The sequence below is a fragment of the Sinohyriopsis cumingii genome, chromosome 4 (assembly GCF_028554795.1).
Source record: "Sinohyriopsis cumingii isolate HCF-2022 chromosome 4, ASM2855479v2, whole genome shotgun sequence".
NCBI lineage: Eukaryota > Metazoa > Mollusca > Bivalvia > Unionida > Unionidae > Sinohyriopsis > Sinohyriopsis cumingii.
The window spans coordinates 88,720,534-88,741,545 of NC_142964.1; the positions used below are offsets into that span (position 1 = coordinate 88,720,534).

The 21,012-nt window shown below is 34.2% G+C and overlaps 1 protein-coding gene across 3 annotated transcripts in view; it reads left to right on the forward strand.

Annotated features, from left to right (window-relative positions):
- LOC149801624 (dual oxidase 2-like) overlaps nt 1-21,012 on the forward strand; it is an 81,540-nt gene that overhangs the window by 16,347 nt on the left and 44,181 nt on the right. For all 3 annotated transcript variants that reach the window (XM_089955894.1, XM_089955892.1, XM_089955893.1), the window contains exons 4-10: nt 3,153-3,337; nt 4,301-4,538; nt 7,821-7,987; nt 8,480-8,579; nt 13,991-14,102; nt 14,701-14,800; nt 16,631-16,733. In XM_089955894.1, coding sequence (XP_089812020.1) covers nt 3,153-3,337; nt 4,301-4,538; nt 7,821-7,987; nt 8,480-8,579; nt 13,991-14,102; nt 14,701-14,800; nt 16,631-16,733 — 1,005 coding nt within the window. The remainder of the gene's footprint in view (nt 1-3,152; nt 3,338-4,300; nt 4,539-7,820; nt 7,988-8,479; nt 8,580-13,990; nt 14,103-14,700; nt 14,801-16,630; nt 16,734-21,012) is intronic.

Genomic DNA, 21,012 nt, shown 5'->3' on the forward strand with positions numbered 1-21,012 from the left:
GATTTTTTCCAGTCTTTAACTTTCATCTTCATCCATGATCAGTGTGTCTAACATCTGATGTTTGAGTTCGTTAAGTCTTTGTCTTAGTTGTTTTTCTTTTTAATTTCACTGATGTGTCCTCGACCTGGAAATCTTCTTGCATTCGCTGTCTTTGCTATAGTATCTTGCTTCTCTAATTTTGGCGTATCATCCCTGCTTAAACTCACTTTCACTACAGAATTCTTTCAAGTACTTAAAGTCACTGCAGTGTATCCCCCAGGGGTGAAAATTGGGGGTAAAAAAAAACCTTGGTGTCAGAACTGGGGGTCAAATAAAAAATGTTGGGGTCAAAACTGTGCTGTCAAAGTTTCATCTGACCCGTACTTTTTCAGCTTGAAATAGGATATTGCAACTTGCACAACATACTCTCTCTCTCTCTCTCTCTCTCTCTCTCTCTAAACATACAAATACATCAACATGCACAGTTAACAAACAAATGCATTCTCCATTCAAAGAACAATTGTATTAGTTCATTTTTCTTTTAGTTTAAAGTCGTACTTTCAACAGTCTCCTTATAACCTTTTTGAAGCAATATTTTAGATCAACACAATACATATAAGTCAATACAAAAAGCCAAATAAATCTTTTTAACCAAATGGCAGTTAATTTACAGCCTGTCATAAAATGTGTACTGTCATAGATTTCATTATACTTCATCCTATAACACATTTATCCAAAAATCATGGAGGCTAATGATACATCTTCTTTCTAATACGTTACACTTGAACTTTAAGATCTTTCTTTTATTGCAGCAAAGTTAAAAACCAACAAAATCTGCAATGACCCCCTGCCTTTGTAATCCAAATAACGCATTTATATCGGCAAGTTTACTGATTTCTTTGTTGTGAAAGAATTTCTTGGGTTATAATGTGTTCTCCAGATATCTTGTGGCGAACGAGGGCAGATTTTTTTAAATTCTTAAACCCTGTCACGAAAGGATTATTCGCTTTAGCAGTCTTCGCAATCACGCGATCAGAAGTCACACCAGTACTCCTAATGGATGTGCCGTATTCCAGTCAAGGGAATTATTTCCTCCATTTTTCATTAAAGTTAGATTCACGGTTACTCTTTTGTGTTGTGCTTCTTTCACTTTCTTCGCTAATGATTCTTAATGCACGCCATTTTAATCTGGAGATCACTTTCTAGTGCAACAAGCATTGAGGTTAAACATCTAGACATCTTGCTGAGCTCGATGGAAATCGCGAGGGGAAGTTACTCAGTCATAATATTGCCTATGCTAGTCTGGTTCCGTTTCGTTTGCTCCCTGTGTTTCACTCCGCTATACGAATATAGGTGTGCAACGCAGAGAGCAAAGAAAGCAGGGAACTAGTCTATGCCTATGCTCGAAGTATACACGATGCCATCCTTCATCCAAAGCATTGGATATTAAATAAATCCTGACCGCATCATGCGAATCCTTTGCGTAAAAAAAAAACAAAAACGCACGGTAACAAAACGTGTGTGTTAATTTTCTCCAGCGTACGTCCCTGACGCACAAATGTGCGTAAAGGGAAACACTTTGTTGTTGAGTTTAATTATAGTGGCGTGCGCACAATTGTTCATGTGCCTCTTTTTTCTGACTGCACCGCAGCCTGCTAGTTGTTCCTGGGGAAGGGAATGATGCCACCTCCCCCAGGCTTTTATGGGTTCAAGGAATCCTGATAGTTTGGCCTCAATCTGTGGGTCCATAAAGGTCCCTTACAGTTGAATGGTTGGCTGTCATTAGTGGGAAGGAGAGCTCGGGAATGGTCCTGGTTGCTTCACATCGCTGGTTTTTTGTTGCATTTGCCTGGTGTTTCTTGCGTTAAGGGAAACACTGTAAATACTTGCCATTATGATTTACCGCTATACAATACGCTTATTTTTATATCGAACATTTCTACAGTAATGGCACGAACGAACTATTCAACTGTTTTATTCATGGAAGATAATTTCTCGAATTGATATGATTAAAATGTCTTTAATACTGGTATTTCTATTACAAATGTCAAGAATGTGCTTTAGTACATGTCAGTTGATAACTTTTAGTGCCTATTAATACCTAACAGCAATTTTCTCCTGCACAAACAGTTAGCATTCCTAAACAGTGACCTACTGCTATAACTCAACAAGGGATACGTAGAATCAACACCAGCACGTAAAAAACGAAAATCCTAGTGAAATAGTTGAATTCATTTCACTAAAAGCATGAAGCATAATTTCAATTTGACAAGATTTTGGATAAGCAGCAAGGACTTGTAAAGGAGCGATAGGTTGAACTGAAAACTTTTGTCGAAAACAACCCTGCTAAAGGATAGAGGATAATAGAATCAGAATAATCATTCCATTACTGTCAAAATGAAGAAAATAAAGTAGTCTATTAAGAAAGCTAAATAAAATAGATGAAAATGAAATAATTTTCTTGCAACCTGTGAAGGAAAATAGCTTAAAATAATGGAAGATGAAAATGGAACAAATGCAATGCATTGAAACGGAAAAGCTAAAGTGTTTATAAGGAAAAACTGCAAGATGAAAATACTATTATTCAGATCGCTGTTTAAATCCACTTACATGTTGGCTGTTCCTATATGTTATTTATTATTGTTATATGTTTTTATGTTATAGTATTTACACACAAGCAAAACGTTTTTAGATTATATAAACAATTGTCTGTCCTGCTCCACTCTCTCTATCTCGTATATATATATATATATATATATATATATATATATATATATATATATATATATATATATATATATATATATATATATATATATATATATCTTAGATTTTACTGTACTTACTGATATAATCTCAGATAACGGTACCTATCGCGGCTTTAAGCCCTATCAGTTTTTGATAAGCTGTGACGTTAAACCTCGTAAGACTGCAAACATTATGTTAATATCTGGGACGAACACAAAAAGTTTGAATAATAAAACTTTCCGGCAGCTTTTACAAAATAAAACTTTATTTATTACCTCTGATTTTAACGCTTTGTTGTCAGTGAAAATAGTGACAGTAATAGAAAATGCCTGCATGCCAGGACTGATTAGCGGAATCAATATGCAAGTAGACTACTGCTTTTACTGTTGTGACGAGTCTGATATTGGTGTATCGCTGTTTCATAGGTCAACAGGTAGTAGAAGAAATTTTGGACGCCCAGAGACCGGGATGTCCACGAGAATTCTTCAATATCCCAGTACCGCTGGGCCATGATTACGACCCGGAAAGGAAAGGAAACATTGAGATGCCAGTACAAAGGACGAGATATGACCAGCGAACGGGCATGTCACCTAATAACCCCCGACAACAGGTATATCTTGTACACTGTTTATATGATGAAATCCTTAAACGTTATTTCTTTATATAAACATCTGCACATGTGATGGACACCAATACGAGGTTATGTGCAATTGACATTTTTTTCATCATTCCAATTATTTTGTTCATATTTCTAAAGGAGGATGGCAGCATTGATTAATAACGATATCATAGTCTGACACAAAAGCAACGCTTTACCTGACGAATGAACCAGAAACTCCAAAGTACACTAGAACATAAACTGTAATGAGTGTGTGCCAGATCTTTCTATGTCAACACCAATATTGCTTAAATTGTCAGTATCAGTGATAAGCCAATGCTGGAAGGAGTTTGCAGCATCATATAGCGGAATTATGACAGCGACTGAGTATAAAGTTCAAAAATCCGTATGAACTGTACCGTTTACCCTTCCTCATCATTTTTACACTGCATGAGACTAAGAGTCCCTTCGGCATTAGTTTACCCTCCATAATTGACAATTTAAGAGACCTGGCATGCAGTATATGATTTGGGATATCTGTTTTACTGTAACTCGTCTCGATTCCTTTTTTTTTCAAGAACTTTTAACGATTTGACGTTCTATAAACCAACGTCTATCGTGAATTTTTTAGATGATGTTGGGGCAAGAGTGAGTGTATTTGTAAGGTTCAAACTGTATTTTGTAAAATAATGCTACAAGACAAAAATGATTTTATATCTTTGTAGAAAAATGGAACAAGCATTTCTTTATACAACGTTCCGAAGTTTTTCTATACAACTCCCGATTGTATCACTTGTTTAAAACTTCATGTGAAATGATGACAGACACATTCATACCTCACCACAGACTCAAAATGCTCCCTCGAATTACTTGACGCACAAGGTACAAACCTGTTTCAATAAACAATTCGTCATAACATTTTGCTCATACAGTATATTAAATTAAATTTGAATTTTTCTTGGTCATTTTTACCAGCTAAACGAGATCACGCCGTACCTTGACGGTGGTCTGTTTTACGGCACGTCTAAGACGTGGACGGACGCAATCCGTGAATTGAACACCGCTAACACTACCTTAAGAGGCCGGCTAGCAGCACTGGACCCTAATGCTAATATTAAGGATAGTTTCCCCGCCCTCAACAGCATCCGTCTGCCAATGGCGAACCCTCCTCCTCCCCGTGAACACGTTCTCAAACCAGTCAAAAGGTTCTGGAGTAAGTATCTATATCCTTGAATAATCATTGTAGATTTTGTCACGAATAAAACCCACTGTTATGATTCCAATAAAAGGGCAACTGTGGTATCCTGATTTGCTCTGTCGTCTGTTGTTCCATACCTACCTTCGTACGTCCTTCCGTCCCAACGTCTGTCCGTCCCGGGCTTGCTCGTTAGCTAAAACTTGATATAAACCAATTAAAGTTGGTAAGTAAGTGTTTACGTATATCAATATCAAATGCTTATAGTTTAAAGCATTATCAGCAGTTTTCGGAAATTTAGTAAGCTTTTTACCATTTTGACTTCTTTGTTAGCCAAATCATTTAAGAACTACTCAAAACCAACCTTAATTTAAGCTAAATAAAATTTGCCGATATAGAGAGCAGTCTTATTAAACTGTCATGCCATTTCAAGGAGTGATACATTTTTATGACATTTTATTGGTTGATACATTTTTACTAATTTTCTGTACATACATTATAGACGTAGATTTTTAAGGTGACGATCTTTAAAGAGTGAATACACAGAAACTATTCGACCTTGGTGCGCACAACTAGATAAGCTAATTGAATATTTTTGCCATTAAGTCAAATGCATTTAAGTTTTTTTATTATTTTAAACTTTACATTTTTTCGTTTGTTTCTTTATAAATCAAAACTAGTTTCGATCTTGTCCTAGAAAATATAAAACAATGTTCATAGTTCATGTTATTCACCAATAACTCCTGTGGTGTATTGGAGCTTAACTTCATTTTCTTCAAAAATATTTCAGCCACGACTTATGCTATAATGTCCTAAATTTTCGTAATAAGTATACACAAAATATCGGCAAGGTGAGGAAATTATATTTTTCTAGCAGTTTTGTATCCGTATATCGATGACCTTAGTATATTTGTGTGCCATTATATACACATTTCATTATTTTATTTTAATTATTTGTGAACTTTCGTGAACTTTAAGACAAAGTCCTTGTTAGCATAATTAATCCAAAACAATTTAAAGTAGACGCATGTAATTTATAAGTATATTTGCATTCATATTTAGTTCGTCTGATTAGATTTTCAGAGCGAGTATATCAATTCGTGACACATTCTTGAACTCCAGGACAAAAAATACCTTTTTAGCCAACTTTTAATCAAACACTATTTGACAAATGCAGTTTGGTAGGCATATTATGACGTATATGAAAATTACATTTTAAAATTGTTCAGATCAGTACGGCCTGTTTTCATGTTGTTTTTTTTTACAATTTGTATTTATCTTTTTGAATACAGAGGTTTTCTTTACGGGCTCGTGTTAGAAGACAATACACATTTTCACTGTGAATATATGTGACTTTCGAGTATTAATGCGTAGTGCATAGTTAAATCATAATTTACGGAAACCAGATTTAAATCACACTCTTACATACACGCAAACAAAAAAAAAAAAACCGCAGAGAAACCGTTTGCTAAGATATAGTTTAACATGGTACACTTTAAGAACCTGGAATTATTATACACCAATACTATACTATAGACAATCATGCATTATGGGAGCTTGCTAAAATGACCCGATGAGTTCTTCTTAGTCGTAAAATGTCATATGGCAGCTTCGGGTGCACTGAAACAACAATGGAATAAGGCACTTTCTGCAGAACTGGAATAGCAAAAACTAGTGTCAAACGACATAACAGTGTAAAAGAAAAAATTAGTGCCGTGCTACAAAGCTCGAACTGCAAACAACATTACTAAGTACTACATCATTCGAACAGCAAAAGACGATATAGTTGCTTATATTACCAGAGAGGAAACAGAAGATCTTATTCGCGAGTTCAATCGCACTCAGCATAATATTGAGCCCGGAAATTTGATATGCCGTAACTGCATTGTGCACGACTGTTTCCTTCACGTAGGCAAGGTATTTACCCATGATTGATGCACCTTGTCGGATAACATTGTGGGCGATCAGCCAGGTGATAGCACGAAATTGACAGGAAAGATCACTACAAGTAATTTACATAGTGGATACAAAGAAAAACCTCTTCCACAAAGTGACACTACAATATGCGCTCTCACACTACAGTCAAAAGGTGCTTATGCCTTTTTCGACTACCACCTGGCCTCGCGTTGCTGACTTTTCCATGAACTGCCACTGAGAAACGAATTACTATGGATGATGAATGGGGAGATAAGAATGCAAAATAACTGATAGAAACAGATGCGGCAACTACTTGGTATAATCTTAAATCGAAATATGAGACAGAGGACCATGTAGATGATCTTTACAAAAAATTCTTCGAATAAAAAATTTAGTCTATATCTCCTCACTTGAAAACTCTTTGCCGCTCACTATACTGGCGAAACCACTGGTTTCAGAAAACGAATAAATAATCACGAAAGCCACATTTGCAGCAAAATTAACGCGAAAGTCGCCAACAACTACAACTCAATAGGGCATTCAGTCGGGTCCCTCGATATTCTATCGACTGAGTCTAACCTTGGGTGGACCGATAAACAAAGCACGCACAAGGAACTGGATACTACAATTGAAAATTCAGGAGCAATTTGGCTAACATGAAAACGCCTTACCTTCCGAATGCAATTTTGTCAAAATTCTCGTCATGAAGTTTCTGCGATACTATTTACCGAACAAAATTCGTAACTCTTTAATGTATTATTATTATTATTATTATTATTATTATCTTGTTAAGTATCCCGGTGCAATATTCTCATGAAACATGTTTTTGATTGCCTCCACATATTACACACAGAGACATATACTTGCCATCTCTTTGGGGATCTGTGCTCCTATAAATAGTGTTGTTCTTTTAACGTATATTGCCCGATCCGATCCACAAGACTATTCTGTAAAGGACTGTTCCCCAAGGGACAGTATGCACCCCAAATGCATACTGTCTAAAACAGATCCCAGAAATCAGTTAATCGGAACTCATCATGTTTTGGCACTGTATGCACTAGTCAACACTAGGAGAACAGTTCCCTCGGATGAAGACAATATTAGAATAGTAATAACTTGAATAAATCATTTAATTGTTTTATTCCAGTGCTGTATTGAATGTCAAATTTAAGTTAAGCCAAGGTGTATTTTAGTATCGAATTAGGGAAACCTTCTCACGATTTTCTACTTAGTTGTCGATTAGTCTTGTAAATACTACATTATTAGATAGTTAATAAATCGATATTTGTGTCGTATCGATTAAAGCTATTGTTTTGAGAAAACAAAATAACTATATTTTTTTCTCCAAAATATACAATCACATAAGAGCGTTCATATTTTCAGAACTTGGGAATCCAAGGGGCAACGAGAATCCTTTCATCTTGGCATTTGGGGTACTTTGGTTTCGATGGCATAATTATGTGGCTAATGAAATTGCTTTAAACAATGCAGCTTTAACAGACGAAGAAGTTTTCAACGAGGCCCGGAAGTTTGTCATCGCTCATTATCAAGTGAGTCACCAATTAATAAATGCTGTAACGTAAATGAAATGCATATTTACGTGGAAACTTCATTTATCTGTATGCATATTAAACATTCATTTTTCAAATAATAAATTAATTTTAGACGAAAAGAACGGTATTTTTTACCTTAAAAATTTCTGAACTTCAATCAAATGATACACAGCTAGCAAGCTAGACAGTGAGCGATTTATAGATAGATAGTTTCATGAAGTAGTAAGCCTAACCTTTACATAGAGTTTAATTTGAACCGCTCGAATAGTCAACATGAATAGACACCATAAATGTATTATGAATACAAATTGACACTATACTTGCAATATGAGTACTGACAGACACTGTACTTAAATTATGAGTACGAATAGACACTGTACTTATGCTATGAGTACGAATAGACGCATGACATTTATTATTATCGTCCCTCAGTAATTACCAAATACTGAAGAAAAAATATATAAACACGACACATTTTGATTTCCTTAGAAAATTGTGATGTACGACTGGCTTCCAACGTGGTTGGGACTGAATGAAAAGTTGCAGCCGATTTTCAAAATTCCAGGCTACAACATGAGCGATCCAAACTGTAAGTAAACGAAGAATGCTTGATAATAGTAGGCAGAATTAATATTTTAATACAGATAATACTATCATACAGGTTAGAGAATTTTTAATTCGTACTCTACAGAGATTCGAATCCAGGTCCGCGGGTAAACGGCACCCATCGACTTTCCTGCACGCTCGCGCAAAGACATTTATAGGAGGGCGCTGTCAAGGGCCAATATATTTAAAAAATTTAATCACGTGTTCTTCCCAGCCAATCGCAATGCTTTCGCATCGGCTGCGCGCGTAGGTATTCTCTCTGCTAGGGACTTTGGCGTTAGTTGAGCCAATTTCCTTCTGGGGGTGTGGACGTGGTTTCTTTTTCTGTGGTAATTTTTCCCACCTCCACCCCATCATACCTCCCTGTACATAATTGTTGTATGCTATATTGTTGTTAATGACATGTTTGTTTATTGTTGTTTCTTTTGTTTTCTCCATTTGTTTGGTTTTTTGGCGGTTGCATCCGCAGTAACCTCTGACAAGGTTATACGGCTTCTACAGTCTCGTTGTTTTATAATACCGCTCGTTGCAGTGTTTCATTTTTTAGAACCGTTACTTGATATAGTTTGTTCGAACAGTTATATTGCTCTAAATATATAGTTTAGGCTGAGTCTGCTCAGTATATAACAATCATGTTTACGGCCGTTGCAGCCTCAAACAATTTCTGTATTATACACTATATTTCATTGTACAATTTCTTTTTTTTTTTTGCATGTTTACTCTATAGACTTTGTCCAAATAGTTATGTTATGCTGTAAATACATAGCAAATTTTTGGTTACTAATATCATTTATGTTCAATACAAAGTCACGAAAGTGGCTAGCATCTACACAACGTTTGTCTTTTTTGAAAATTATGTACCCATATACTTTGACTTTGTAATATTTTACGACTGACCTAGGGAATGTCGATTTCAGAAGGAGTGGGCTGGTGTATGCACATTTAATTTTACAACCTCATCAAACACGTTAATAATACAGAATCCTGTGTTTTCATTCACTTTCTTTCTGACAATAACTTGCACCCCTCTTCTACACGTGAAAGAACACATCATATATATATATATATATATATATATATATATATATATATATATATATATATATATATATATATATATATATATATATATATATATATATATATATATAACCTTTCTATGTCAGTATTTTATACCGGTCTAATTCAGTGTTTTAGCAATGTCTGTAATTCTCGGAGAGGGATTTAATAGCGGGCACAAATAGCTTTAAAGTCTTTATTATTGGAGACATCATTCGCCATGCGTTCAAAATCCACGAATCCAAAGCTTGGTCAGGAACGTTTGAATAACTGTATATGTACCATAGGGGTATTTTGATCATGATTGATTTTCCAAATTATTTTTGTTATTTACTTTGAACAATAGTTATCATTTTCCGAATATTTTTTTTTAATAATATGAATATATGTAAAGATCAATCCTTTTCTAAATCACCCATTTTTCTCACATGTATACGTGTTTATTCCTTAATTTCCATACCCGGTGAATATTTGCAAATCAATATTTTTTTCCTGTAGTCTTAAAGGCGACTGCATTATCTAATATCAAAAAGGTTGTAACTTTCTATAGAGATGCAGATGTCCTTTACTACGTTAAGAAAATACAATATTTGAAGTAATTGTGCTTTTTGGTTTACATCAATTTGTTCATGTACATCATTCCAGGTGTATAAAATTCTAAAAGTCTTCATTCGTTAATTTGAGGGGTAATTAACTTGCTGCTTTCTGTATGATTAAAAATTACAGAAAAGATTTAATAAAATTAAAAATGCTAACAATAATTTCAATATTTTGTGATTAATTGCAACGATTTTCTAACTCTAAACGAACGTAGTTTAGTAGACAGAACATGTACTTTTTAATGGTTTAAAGTGGTTTGATAGTTTTAATTGGGTTGAGCACTTAAAACCGGGTTAGCCAGTTCAAGCATAGTTTTACAAACCTCACGCGACTGACATGTGACTATCATTTTTCTACTTTTCATAAAACAATAGTTTAACAGTGCCAGACTTAACCAGCCTTATTTTTTAATATCCTGGGCCACCTGGATCTGAAACATATGACTATCCGTCATTTAGAAAACTCCCAGTCCACTAACAGACTGGTTTACGAGTACAAGTATAATATTTGTTTGTTTTGAAAAGGATAAACCTAGACCATTAACAGAACGGTATATGTGTACGAGTGTAGCCCTTCACATTTCTATACAGAATCTCCAAACCAATAAAAAGTTAAAAATAAAATACTATATGTTTCAACTTTTTCAGAAATCATAATTATTAAAGAAATTAGAAATATACTGAAGTTTCAGGTCTTTAAAAGTCGGATATCAATTCAGCAATTAAAACAATTATTTAAACTTAAAAAACCCAGATATTTACTTAATTTGATAAACAAGCGAAATAAGTATTTTCTGGTGTTAAAGTTTACATTGATAGTTCATAATAAGATAGATAATCAAAGGAGAGACAAATGAGGATTGAAAGCAATTTACGAACTAATTCTACAAGTTTAAAGTGCTCTAACAACGGAGTTAGGCCATTCAAATATGAAGTTTGTCGTTGTCTTTGACAATTGTGCTCCAAAGATACGCATACTTATACATTACAGAGAAATAATATTAAAATGGAAAGTTTGTATGAAAATGTTCCGTGGAATTGCTGCTACAATGTAGCATATAATAATAGTACATTTTGGAGAAAAACTAAACAATGAAATGCACAGAAGACATACCAGAGGGAAACCATTGAAATTTGAAATTTGCGATATAATGGATTGTTTTTGACAGTTATGTTCTAAAGAAACGTATATAAAAAAACTATCAAAAACATTCAGATGCGAAGTTTGAAAAGAAAACACACATTTGTTGATAGTGCAGCTATGTATTAGCATATAATGATATATTCTGTACGATCCACTCCCCAAAAAGAAGAAAAACAACAAACCACACATACAGTTGTGGAGTTGATGATAAGAAGGTAAGTCGGACTGTTTGATACTGTCTTTTCAAATATTTGGTTGGACTAATTAAATGAATGAGCGTGTACTGGTATGTACTGGAAATAATCCATACAACAGAGCAGTGGAAATCTTTTAGTGCACGTTAGTTACTTGAATAAGGACGAGGATTATCTAAACTCATGTAATCCTTAAAAAATATCAATTCAAACATTGTTCCGTCTGCGCAAATATTTTTAATTTGGAATGCTGTCCCTACAGAAGGCCAGGTGCACCATAAAAACTTAGGGTTGAGAGACCAAAGTGAGAAAGTGGCTTTTGCGAACAAAATAGAATGAAACATTAATATAATTTTATTAAATAAGCGGAATCCATTTTTTAAAGTATGTATTGTACCGCAATCTTTCCCTGATACAATGTTTTGTGCACCATCTAAACAAGAAATAACGAAAGAAAATTAAAAGATCAATATATACAACACAGGAAACAAGCATGTTTCATACAAGGCATTTTATACTTTAAATACTTACGCTTTAAAATGATAATGATGATTCAATGAAGAGATATAGAGTACAGTCTGATATAAAAGTTAGGCTAAAATCAGTTAAATTATCAGTATGGATGGCTACGTCAGGCTTTGGAATATTTTAACAACTTTTGTCTGATCCGAATAGTATACATATTTCATAAACATTGGTGTAGATTACATTCAGCTGTATTAAAGCTAGTATGTTGCTTATTAGATTAAAATATTGATCATCAATGTGAAGATAAATGTAATAACAGGAACTGATAAACAGTCTGAAAATTAGACAAAAATACTTAAAGAGGTTAAAGTTGATTATAGCGAACAAGTTCGCGAAGTTCGTAAGCCGCCAGTTCTTGAAAACAATAAAAAAATGGGGAGCGAAATGAATAATCATATAAAAGAAAACTTTAATATTCATGTGTATGACCATAAACTCATCAGTATATTGGTTTCTCATGGAAATTACCTTAGTAAATAATGAAGTAAACTTTTTGAAAACTGTAAAGTATGAAACTGGTTATAAATTTCAGTTTGATATAAGAAGAAATTCCAGTTCTTTTTCTGCTTGTACTTAGATCTAGATAACATTATAAGATTTCTAATTGTCCTTGTATGGATTCATCTGTTACAAAAATAGAAACTGAAAAGATTTTGAAAGTTTGCTTGCGGTACTGTTATTAGAAAGAGAAGAATCCGTAATCAATTTATAATCCTTTGTTTTATGAACCATTTTCTCTGTGTAAGAGGATGAAACGATAATGATATACCATAGTTAACGTTAGCAATTAAAACTATAGACTATTAATGTCACCTTTAGCACCAGACAATTGTTACTTATTTCACGTGTTCATATCATTTAAATAAATATAAGTAACTTTTATTTGATTTTATTTTCAAGTTCAATTAATTAATTTAATTATTGATTTAATAAACAACTTTAAAAGGCCGAAAACTCAACATATTTCTAATGTCTAATTTCTAAGTTTTTCAATTTCTAAATATAAGAAAATAAAAGTTTGTAAGTTTACAATTTGCTGGCCTGTATTTATTTGTTTGTATTTTAATATGTATGGCAGTACTCATACTTTCATACCATTATGACAGTGGTCTAATGGTTTCCTGAAAAATGGACAAATACCCATATACCAGTCTGTCAGTGGCATGGAAAAAGATATATAATCATCGTTTCTTCTGAACCAGGTGTCCCAGGGTATTTTTGACAAATACAAGAAAAATGACGTTGTTGTTTTTAAAATGAAAACTGGTGGAGGGTCACGTGTTAGTGGCCAAGCATTTTTTTGAAAACGTGATTAAAGTGGCTAAACCGGTTAAAGAAGCTGAGCGGCTCAGAAGTACATATTCCATTTAACTATCTAATGAATACATGACCATATAAAAGCGGTTTCTTGACGGTTATTGTGAATTTTGAACCCCTGTTTGACTCTTGTTTAGTAGATATAACCACTGTATTATAAGGCAGGTAACGCTAATTTGAATTTGTCAGATTGTGAGTAGCAATACTGTTCGGCATGTTCGTTAACATGTTTGAATACATTTTCTTGAATTTAGTATCGTATTTAATTTATTGTCGCTCTTTTATCAGGTAGTGTCACCTGTACCTAGTATAAGATTTGAACTGTACATAATTGGTTGGTTTCATGATAAGAACAATTAATAATTGATTTTGGTGACAACACTGCTTAACATTGCAAAAAGTGCTAAATATAGTTGTGAATAAATGAATTCTGACTCATAAATTAACTTTAATTTTTTCATCGACAATTCCAGGGTAAATAAGCATTATCATGAAAACAATTACGAAAATGCTTATTTATATTTTGTTTAACATTATATTTTTATTCTTTTAGATTCCTATGACCCTAATAAACATCCGGGTATTTACCAGGAGTTTCAAAGCGCAGCCATGAGATTCGGACATACCCTGGTCACGCCAGGCACATGGATAAGGAAACATAATAAGTGGGTCACATGTATATTGTGCACACACATGCATATATTACCCTGCGCAGCGCTTTGATAAAATTATGCATGTTAAAAATGTTCACAATTAACAGGGGTCGTTTTGTTGAGAGGAAAGGGAAGATGCGAAAACAAAAATTAATCTTTATAGTTTTAAACGTCATTTATGATAACAGAAGGATTTTAAAATTGAAATGTGAATAACAATAATGACTTCCTAACTTTGGCTGATACGAAATAAAAAAACAAACAATTATTTACAAAAGCCATAAATCGAAAGATTCATAATGTTGGGTATAACTGAAGTTTCGGAAAGAATTATATCACAAGGTATTGATTTGTATCAACATTACGGTAAACATCTCTTAGAACTCTCTGATAATCTAACAGGCTGAGTAATGTACCCAAAGTTAACTTTTGTAAAGTGTCTGTCATCCCTGCTGAGAGCAATATCTACATAAACTCATGAAGGACCGTTAGAAATAAAATGTGTACAGTTTTCATGTCAAATAGATTCCATACCTTCTTTGTTTCTCAGAGAATACTTTTCAATTTCATTTGTCAATGATACTTTAAAACCCGCGCGCTTTCTTTTCAGAGACAAAAAGTGTGAGTTTAAGAAACTGGAATTGAATGTCCCCGGCTCATCAAGTAGCGTCCATGCCCTTCGCTTGTGCAATGCCTTTTGGAACCCACAGGTACGTTTAAAGTTAGCTCAGATATAAGAATGATGTCAGAAACCATCAAGTAAAGGTTAAAGGTAACTATTTTTGTATCTTTTAAAGCCATACGCCGTGCAGTAACACAACAAAAACGCAACGGAATCGTAAGATATAAACGATGTCTAAATGACACAAGACAATTTAATTTGTTTGGTAGAAATTTACACTGAACAGCACGTAAATACAGTCTATCAAATTCAAACCGCTCATGCAAAACGTATGCAATGATCCAAAATATCTTAACTAAAATGGCGCTTTTGCATTAGTCGGAATAATGTTTAATCCATCTTGAAATGATTTCTTTTAAACATAAAAATTCCTAAATGCAAAAACATCTAATGGTTCGATAGTTAATTAATTAGCACGCAATTAACAGTTTATACTTCGCATAAATAATAATTGCCAATGTATAGTTTGAAACAATGTAGCTTCTAATACTCTAATATATTTAACAAAATTATAATCTTGTCATGTTTTCTGCCTTTCATCAAATAAGCATTGTTAAAGAATACTTTTTCTTACTCATTATGTGACCGTTTGAGCAAAGGGTGCACTGTGATCAGTTGTCTCTGCTTATAAATAAAACCTCGAGAACAGTTTGGAGAAATTCAGTGAAACAGATTATATATTATAGGGTGATACATGGAATAATTATGAAGCTTTTTTTTGCTTTGTTCATTAAGGATTTTTTAATAATTATCATTATGAAAATCATTAATACTGCTCGATGGTATTATCTTTGGTCATCGGGACCGTTTCGGGTTTCATTACTTCGTAATACAAACCGAAACCAAAATTAACCCTTAGCAGGTCGAAATTAGGCGCTTTTCAAATATTTTTTCGCGTGTTAAATGCGCTATCCATTTTATTTGTAACATGATATAAAAGTGACAGCGACAAAGTTTCCTTCAGAATGACTACTGCCAACTGCACCAAAGGTTCCATCGTAATAGATTGCAAACTTCGGCAAGTTTGCATTTTGTAAATATTTTCTCGGAATAACAAAAACGCCATAAACCACGCACAGATATGTGTGCAGGAGACCAATTGTAAAGATGTCATTTACCTATAATATATAAAATTTATGTACGTATGCATATAAGCTCACGTAATATATACACTTAGATACATGATGGTTTAAGTTTCATTCTGATACATGCACTGTCAAACAATAAGTACAGTGCTCACTATCAAATAACTGAACAGATGCTGTGCTATATATATATATATATATATATATATATATATATATATATATATATATATATATATATATATATATATATATATATATATATAAAATGAAGAACAAATGTATGGTCATGTCACCTTGTGTTTAAAGATGTAAAACCAAAACTATCCTTAATGTCTTTTGTGGACGCAATTGAGCTTTTCTCACATGTTTGAAATTCGTTTCGCTTGACATTATTACAGATAATATATTATCATAAGATAATCATGTACTTATACATTCTTAATGTTGAGTCAGTTAAGTACATTTCGGCCATCGTGTAGTCCTTGCAAAGGTAAGGCATTTCTTTACAGCGTAGTTTTCTGATCGGATTCAGATAAAAATATGATAAATGGTTCTAGATAGCATCAAAAGGAAGGAAGTCAGCGTCAGTGGTATGACATGAATGGTTCAAGATAACATCATATGGAAAGATGACAGTGTTCGCATGATATAGTTAATGGGTACATACAAATAAGAAAGATTTCCTGTCTTGACAGTCCTAAGTGAATGCCGAAATGTTTTTGTTTTGTATGGTTTCTAAATGGTTCGGAAATTATTATATTCTATGACAGGAGTTCCTGATGGGCCCGAACGCTTCCCTGGACGAGCTACTTATGGGTCTGGCTTCTACACTTTCGGAGCGAGAGGATCATATCGTTGTCCCAGATCTAAGAAGTAAGACCACTTTATTATGTGACCATTCCAACAAATATATATATATATATATATATATATATATATATATATATATATATATATATATATATATATATATATATATATATATATATATATATATATATATATATATATATATATACCGTCATGGCTATGGACCTAGGCTCGATAGGCTCCAGATTTTCCGTAGTTCGTAAGAATCAAAACGGGAACGTAAACAAGTTGGGAAACGAACAGGGAAAATAACAAAGGTTCCCAACATTTGAACCAAAGCAAGGTCTTCAGAGAATATTATAAAACTGGCAACACGTATAAAGCAATAAATAATTGTATTTTGGCATAGAGAAAAAAATTGTGACGAAAATTGGAACGACCTAACTTAAGAAAAAGCACATAATGACAAGAAATAACTACCTGTCCAGAAAATGCATATTACCTTCAAATGAGGCAAACGAGATTTGATGCAACATATCGGCACAGTATTCTGCTTTACTTGCTCTAGCTAGTTACGCCACTGCGAGGAGGTCGTGTTTCATAAGGTGCCGTATACATTGGATTATCATTGCCGTTGAACTATTCGGACCACCCAGGCCATTCCTGCGTGTCAGAAATATGCATCGCATATATGCCGGCGCAGTAATTTACAGAAAAAAACATACATTTTGTTCGCCGCAAATTTCTTCGCAGAAAAGGAAACCTAATATATTTGGACCATATGTTCTATTTATACGATTGGAATGACCGCAGGACTGGCCGACAAGTTACGAATACAAAAGAAGTTTGATGCATTTGCAGCTACTACATCAATCCTTGTTTCGCAAATAGCCGATGTGGTCTGAATGGCAGCCATCGGCATATATTTAAAGCATCATCCACTGGACAGACCTTGATGTTGCGAATGTCTTCTAGCGTTACATCCTGTATATCAGTGCGACAACGAGAAAGAAAATGTATGTATGTATGTATGTATGTATGTATGTATGTATGGGGGTTTATTGCACATAAACACAATAGTGGCTAATAGATGCCTATTATGAAGAATTGCAGAAGAAAACATAGGAAGATAAACACTTCTAATTAAACATAAAACACTACGAAATAAAAAGTAGAAGACAAAAATGTAAATAAACATAATTGCAAAAAGACTTAAAGAAAGCAAGTCTTTACTAATACTACTAATAAACGTAAACACGAAGTAATACAAAATAAAAGCTCCAAAGTAAAGAAGTAATAATAAAGAAATAATAATAATAATAGTATTACCACTGTCTCTGAGAAGACTCTTTCGATCAATGGCCTCAGCATTTTCTATATCCGGATCCTGATATTTCCCTCACATTCGCTGTTGCTTTTGTTGTTTGTCCCTCAAATTCAAGATTACCAAAATATCACTAACTGGTTTGGCTTCTGTGAGAGGCTGATGTGGCCAATATGTGCTCCAAACTGTCTGTGGCACACTACACAGGAGATGACGCTTGGGTTGCTATGTCAACAGAGCGGGCGCTGCAGCTCTGAGATTTACGATAATCGCGCTTCTTCACTTCCTCTGCAGTTATCATTTCATCTGTAGCTCCAGTATGAGTGAGACTGCACCACGTGGGTTGATTATATGCGAAATCTGCACAAGACGCTGGATTGGTGTTGAAATGTTTTAAGGAAGACTGGATGGAATCTCTGAGACGCTTTTTTTTGACCATGCTCAGATCGCCTTCCCTCCTTCAGCGCACCCGTAGAAAATCTTGTTAGTCGCTCTTATGACATCCTGGTAACGTTACTTTCCTAACTGATCCGTAATTTCATTATCAGAATGTGGAATCTTGTAATGCCTGCCAGGGTGAGAGTCTGGAAACATGTCCTTTATCCTCATCAGTTTCCTCGTGCAGTCAATGTGGAAATTGTTCAGCTTCTTTTTATGGCGTCTGTTCACCGTTCAAGTTTCGCATGCATACAGCAGGTTCAGCAACACATCGGCTTTGTAGACCTTCTAAAGTCTGATGCTCCTGTGCTGATGCCCACACACTTTCAAGTAGGCCACACTTGCTTTAGCAATTCAGGAGTTCGTTATATCATCAATGTGAATTGCACGTGACAATGTAGCGCCGAGATAAGTTAACTTGTTCTTTTTTGAAGGATGCCTAGGCCATTTAATGTGATGGTAGGTTCTACGTAAGGCCTTCCTGGGGCATCTCCTCCGTCTTCTTGATACTGATTGTGATACCGAAATTATCGCAAGCTGGAGAGGAACGGTCCATACTCTGTTGTCAGCCTCTAATTTGGCACAGAACTATCACGCACAAACACTTCCAACAACTAAATCTTTGCGTGTTGAATTCCAGAACAATTACAGTGAATTTCTCTGGCCAAACAAATTTATCCACATTCTTCCAAAGGCCCTCACAATAGACTGTGTCAAAGGCTTTTGTCGTGTCGATGAATGTTGCGTACGGGTTGGAGTTCTGTTCCTGACATTTCTTTTGCAGTTGACATGCTGAAAACACCATGTCTGTGGTCCCTTGTCCAGTCATGAATCCACATGGACTCTCAGCAGATGTATTTGATACAAAATTAAGATCCGTTGAAGGCTCCTCGTGGTGTGTTTAGAGTTTCATCTTGTCGGTAGCAGATGTATATGCTAATCAGTACGCTTATAATATCAGGAAGTTTAGATTTCGTTCGCCGTGGATGGTTGATTTCTGTTACGTTTGATGATTGTATCAGGCAATCATTGTCCTTAAAGGTTTATTACGTTGTCCGTTGATTGATGGGAAAATGTTCAATATTGCCGGCTAGGGAACGATAGGTAGGAAGGAGGCCAATGGTTAAATTTTTTGTTTGTTTGTTTTTGTCATGCACTATGCATGGCTTTTAGTGCCAGTCATAGTATTTCGGATGTGATTTTTATTGGATCTTCATCTAGTTTCTTTTACTGATTCAAAATTATGCATTTACCCATAATACACATATCAATGCAACTGAAGTGCACGTTGAATGCCTTTTAAATAAATTTCAGTAGCGTTATGATTTTGAGCTCGAACCTATCTCATATCGTCTCAGAGTATACCATTATCACATTTCTTCAGCGATTGCTTTTAAGCTAGATATCATTGTTTATTTCCTTGCGATTTATGCTTTAAATATAATCTCTTTGTGTATCATCTATCATATCGTTATTTTCTTCAAATCATTTGTTTTAAAAGGATTGTGTGTTTCATCGTCAACAGTTGTCTATGAATGTGCATAACGCAAATGTTACGAGGGAACTTGATCGGTAGTTATTTGTCTAGTCGCTTTTAAAACAGATAATTGTTTAAATTTCCAATGTTTTGTGTGCGTCGATATGATGAATCAATAATATAAGCAGATGGGCAGGTAACAAGTCTCTACTCTTTATCTTTTCTTTGGCGAACAGCTTAAGGTGACCTTAATTCAGAGTATTTTGGCTTCTTAAAATTCTCATGTATATATATATATATATATATATATATATATATATATATATATATATATATATATATATATATATATATATGCTCAGTTATGTCTTCTGACTTAATACCCTTAACTACTTACAATATGTTAGTCGATTTTCTTTTTTTTTTTCATTATTTGTTTTTACTTTTCAACGTCCCAGCAACTAAAAAGCACAAAATAAATTTGGTGATTGAAACATGTTACGTTTGTTAAGTTTCATACATTTTTCTCATTCTTTGCCGTTCTCGAACTCTTTTACGCGAAGTATTATTGCTGAGAAAATGAGCAGTTCATACAGACACTTCATCATATATCATGCATTTAAAATTAACGTATGTTAAACAAGAGGATACCTTACAACTGTCACTTGTAAGAATGGTCTTTTTAATCACATGCCTTTGAAATTACATCACTCACTGTAGTAAGAAATTGACAGTATATCAGATGGAAAACTCAAACTCTCTCTCTCTCTCTCTCTCTCTCTCTCTCTCTCACACACACACACAAGGGTGCAATTTAAAAAATTCGTCAATTTGTTTCGATGCCATTCAGAATTGTTTTGCAAGTCACATTTTGCTCATAAGAATGATTGCTAATCATTCATCGACTGTAAACATTGTAAATCCAGCATGACACAAGCTAAATTGACTCCGTTTCCAAAGTCAAGGTCCATGGGCAATGCCGCATCATATTCGCTGCGGTAAATATTGGTGAAAGGACATTTGCAACCCGAATTATATCCATTTTCTATTTACGTATGACCCAGTGTGCAAGAAATACATCAAAACAATTTTTTAAAAAAAAA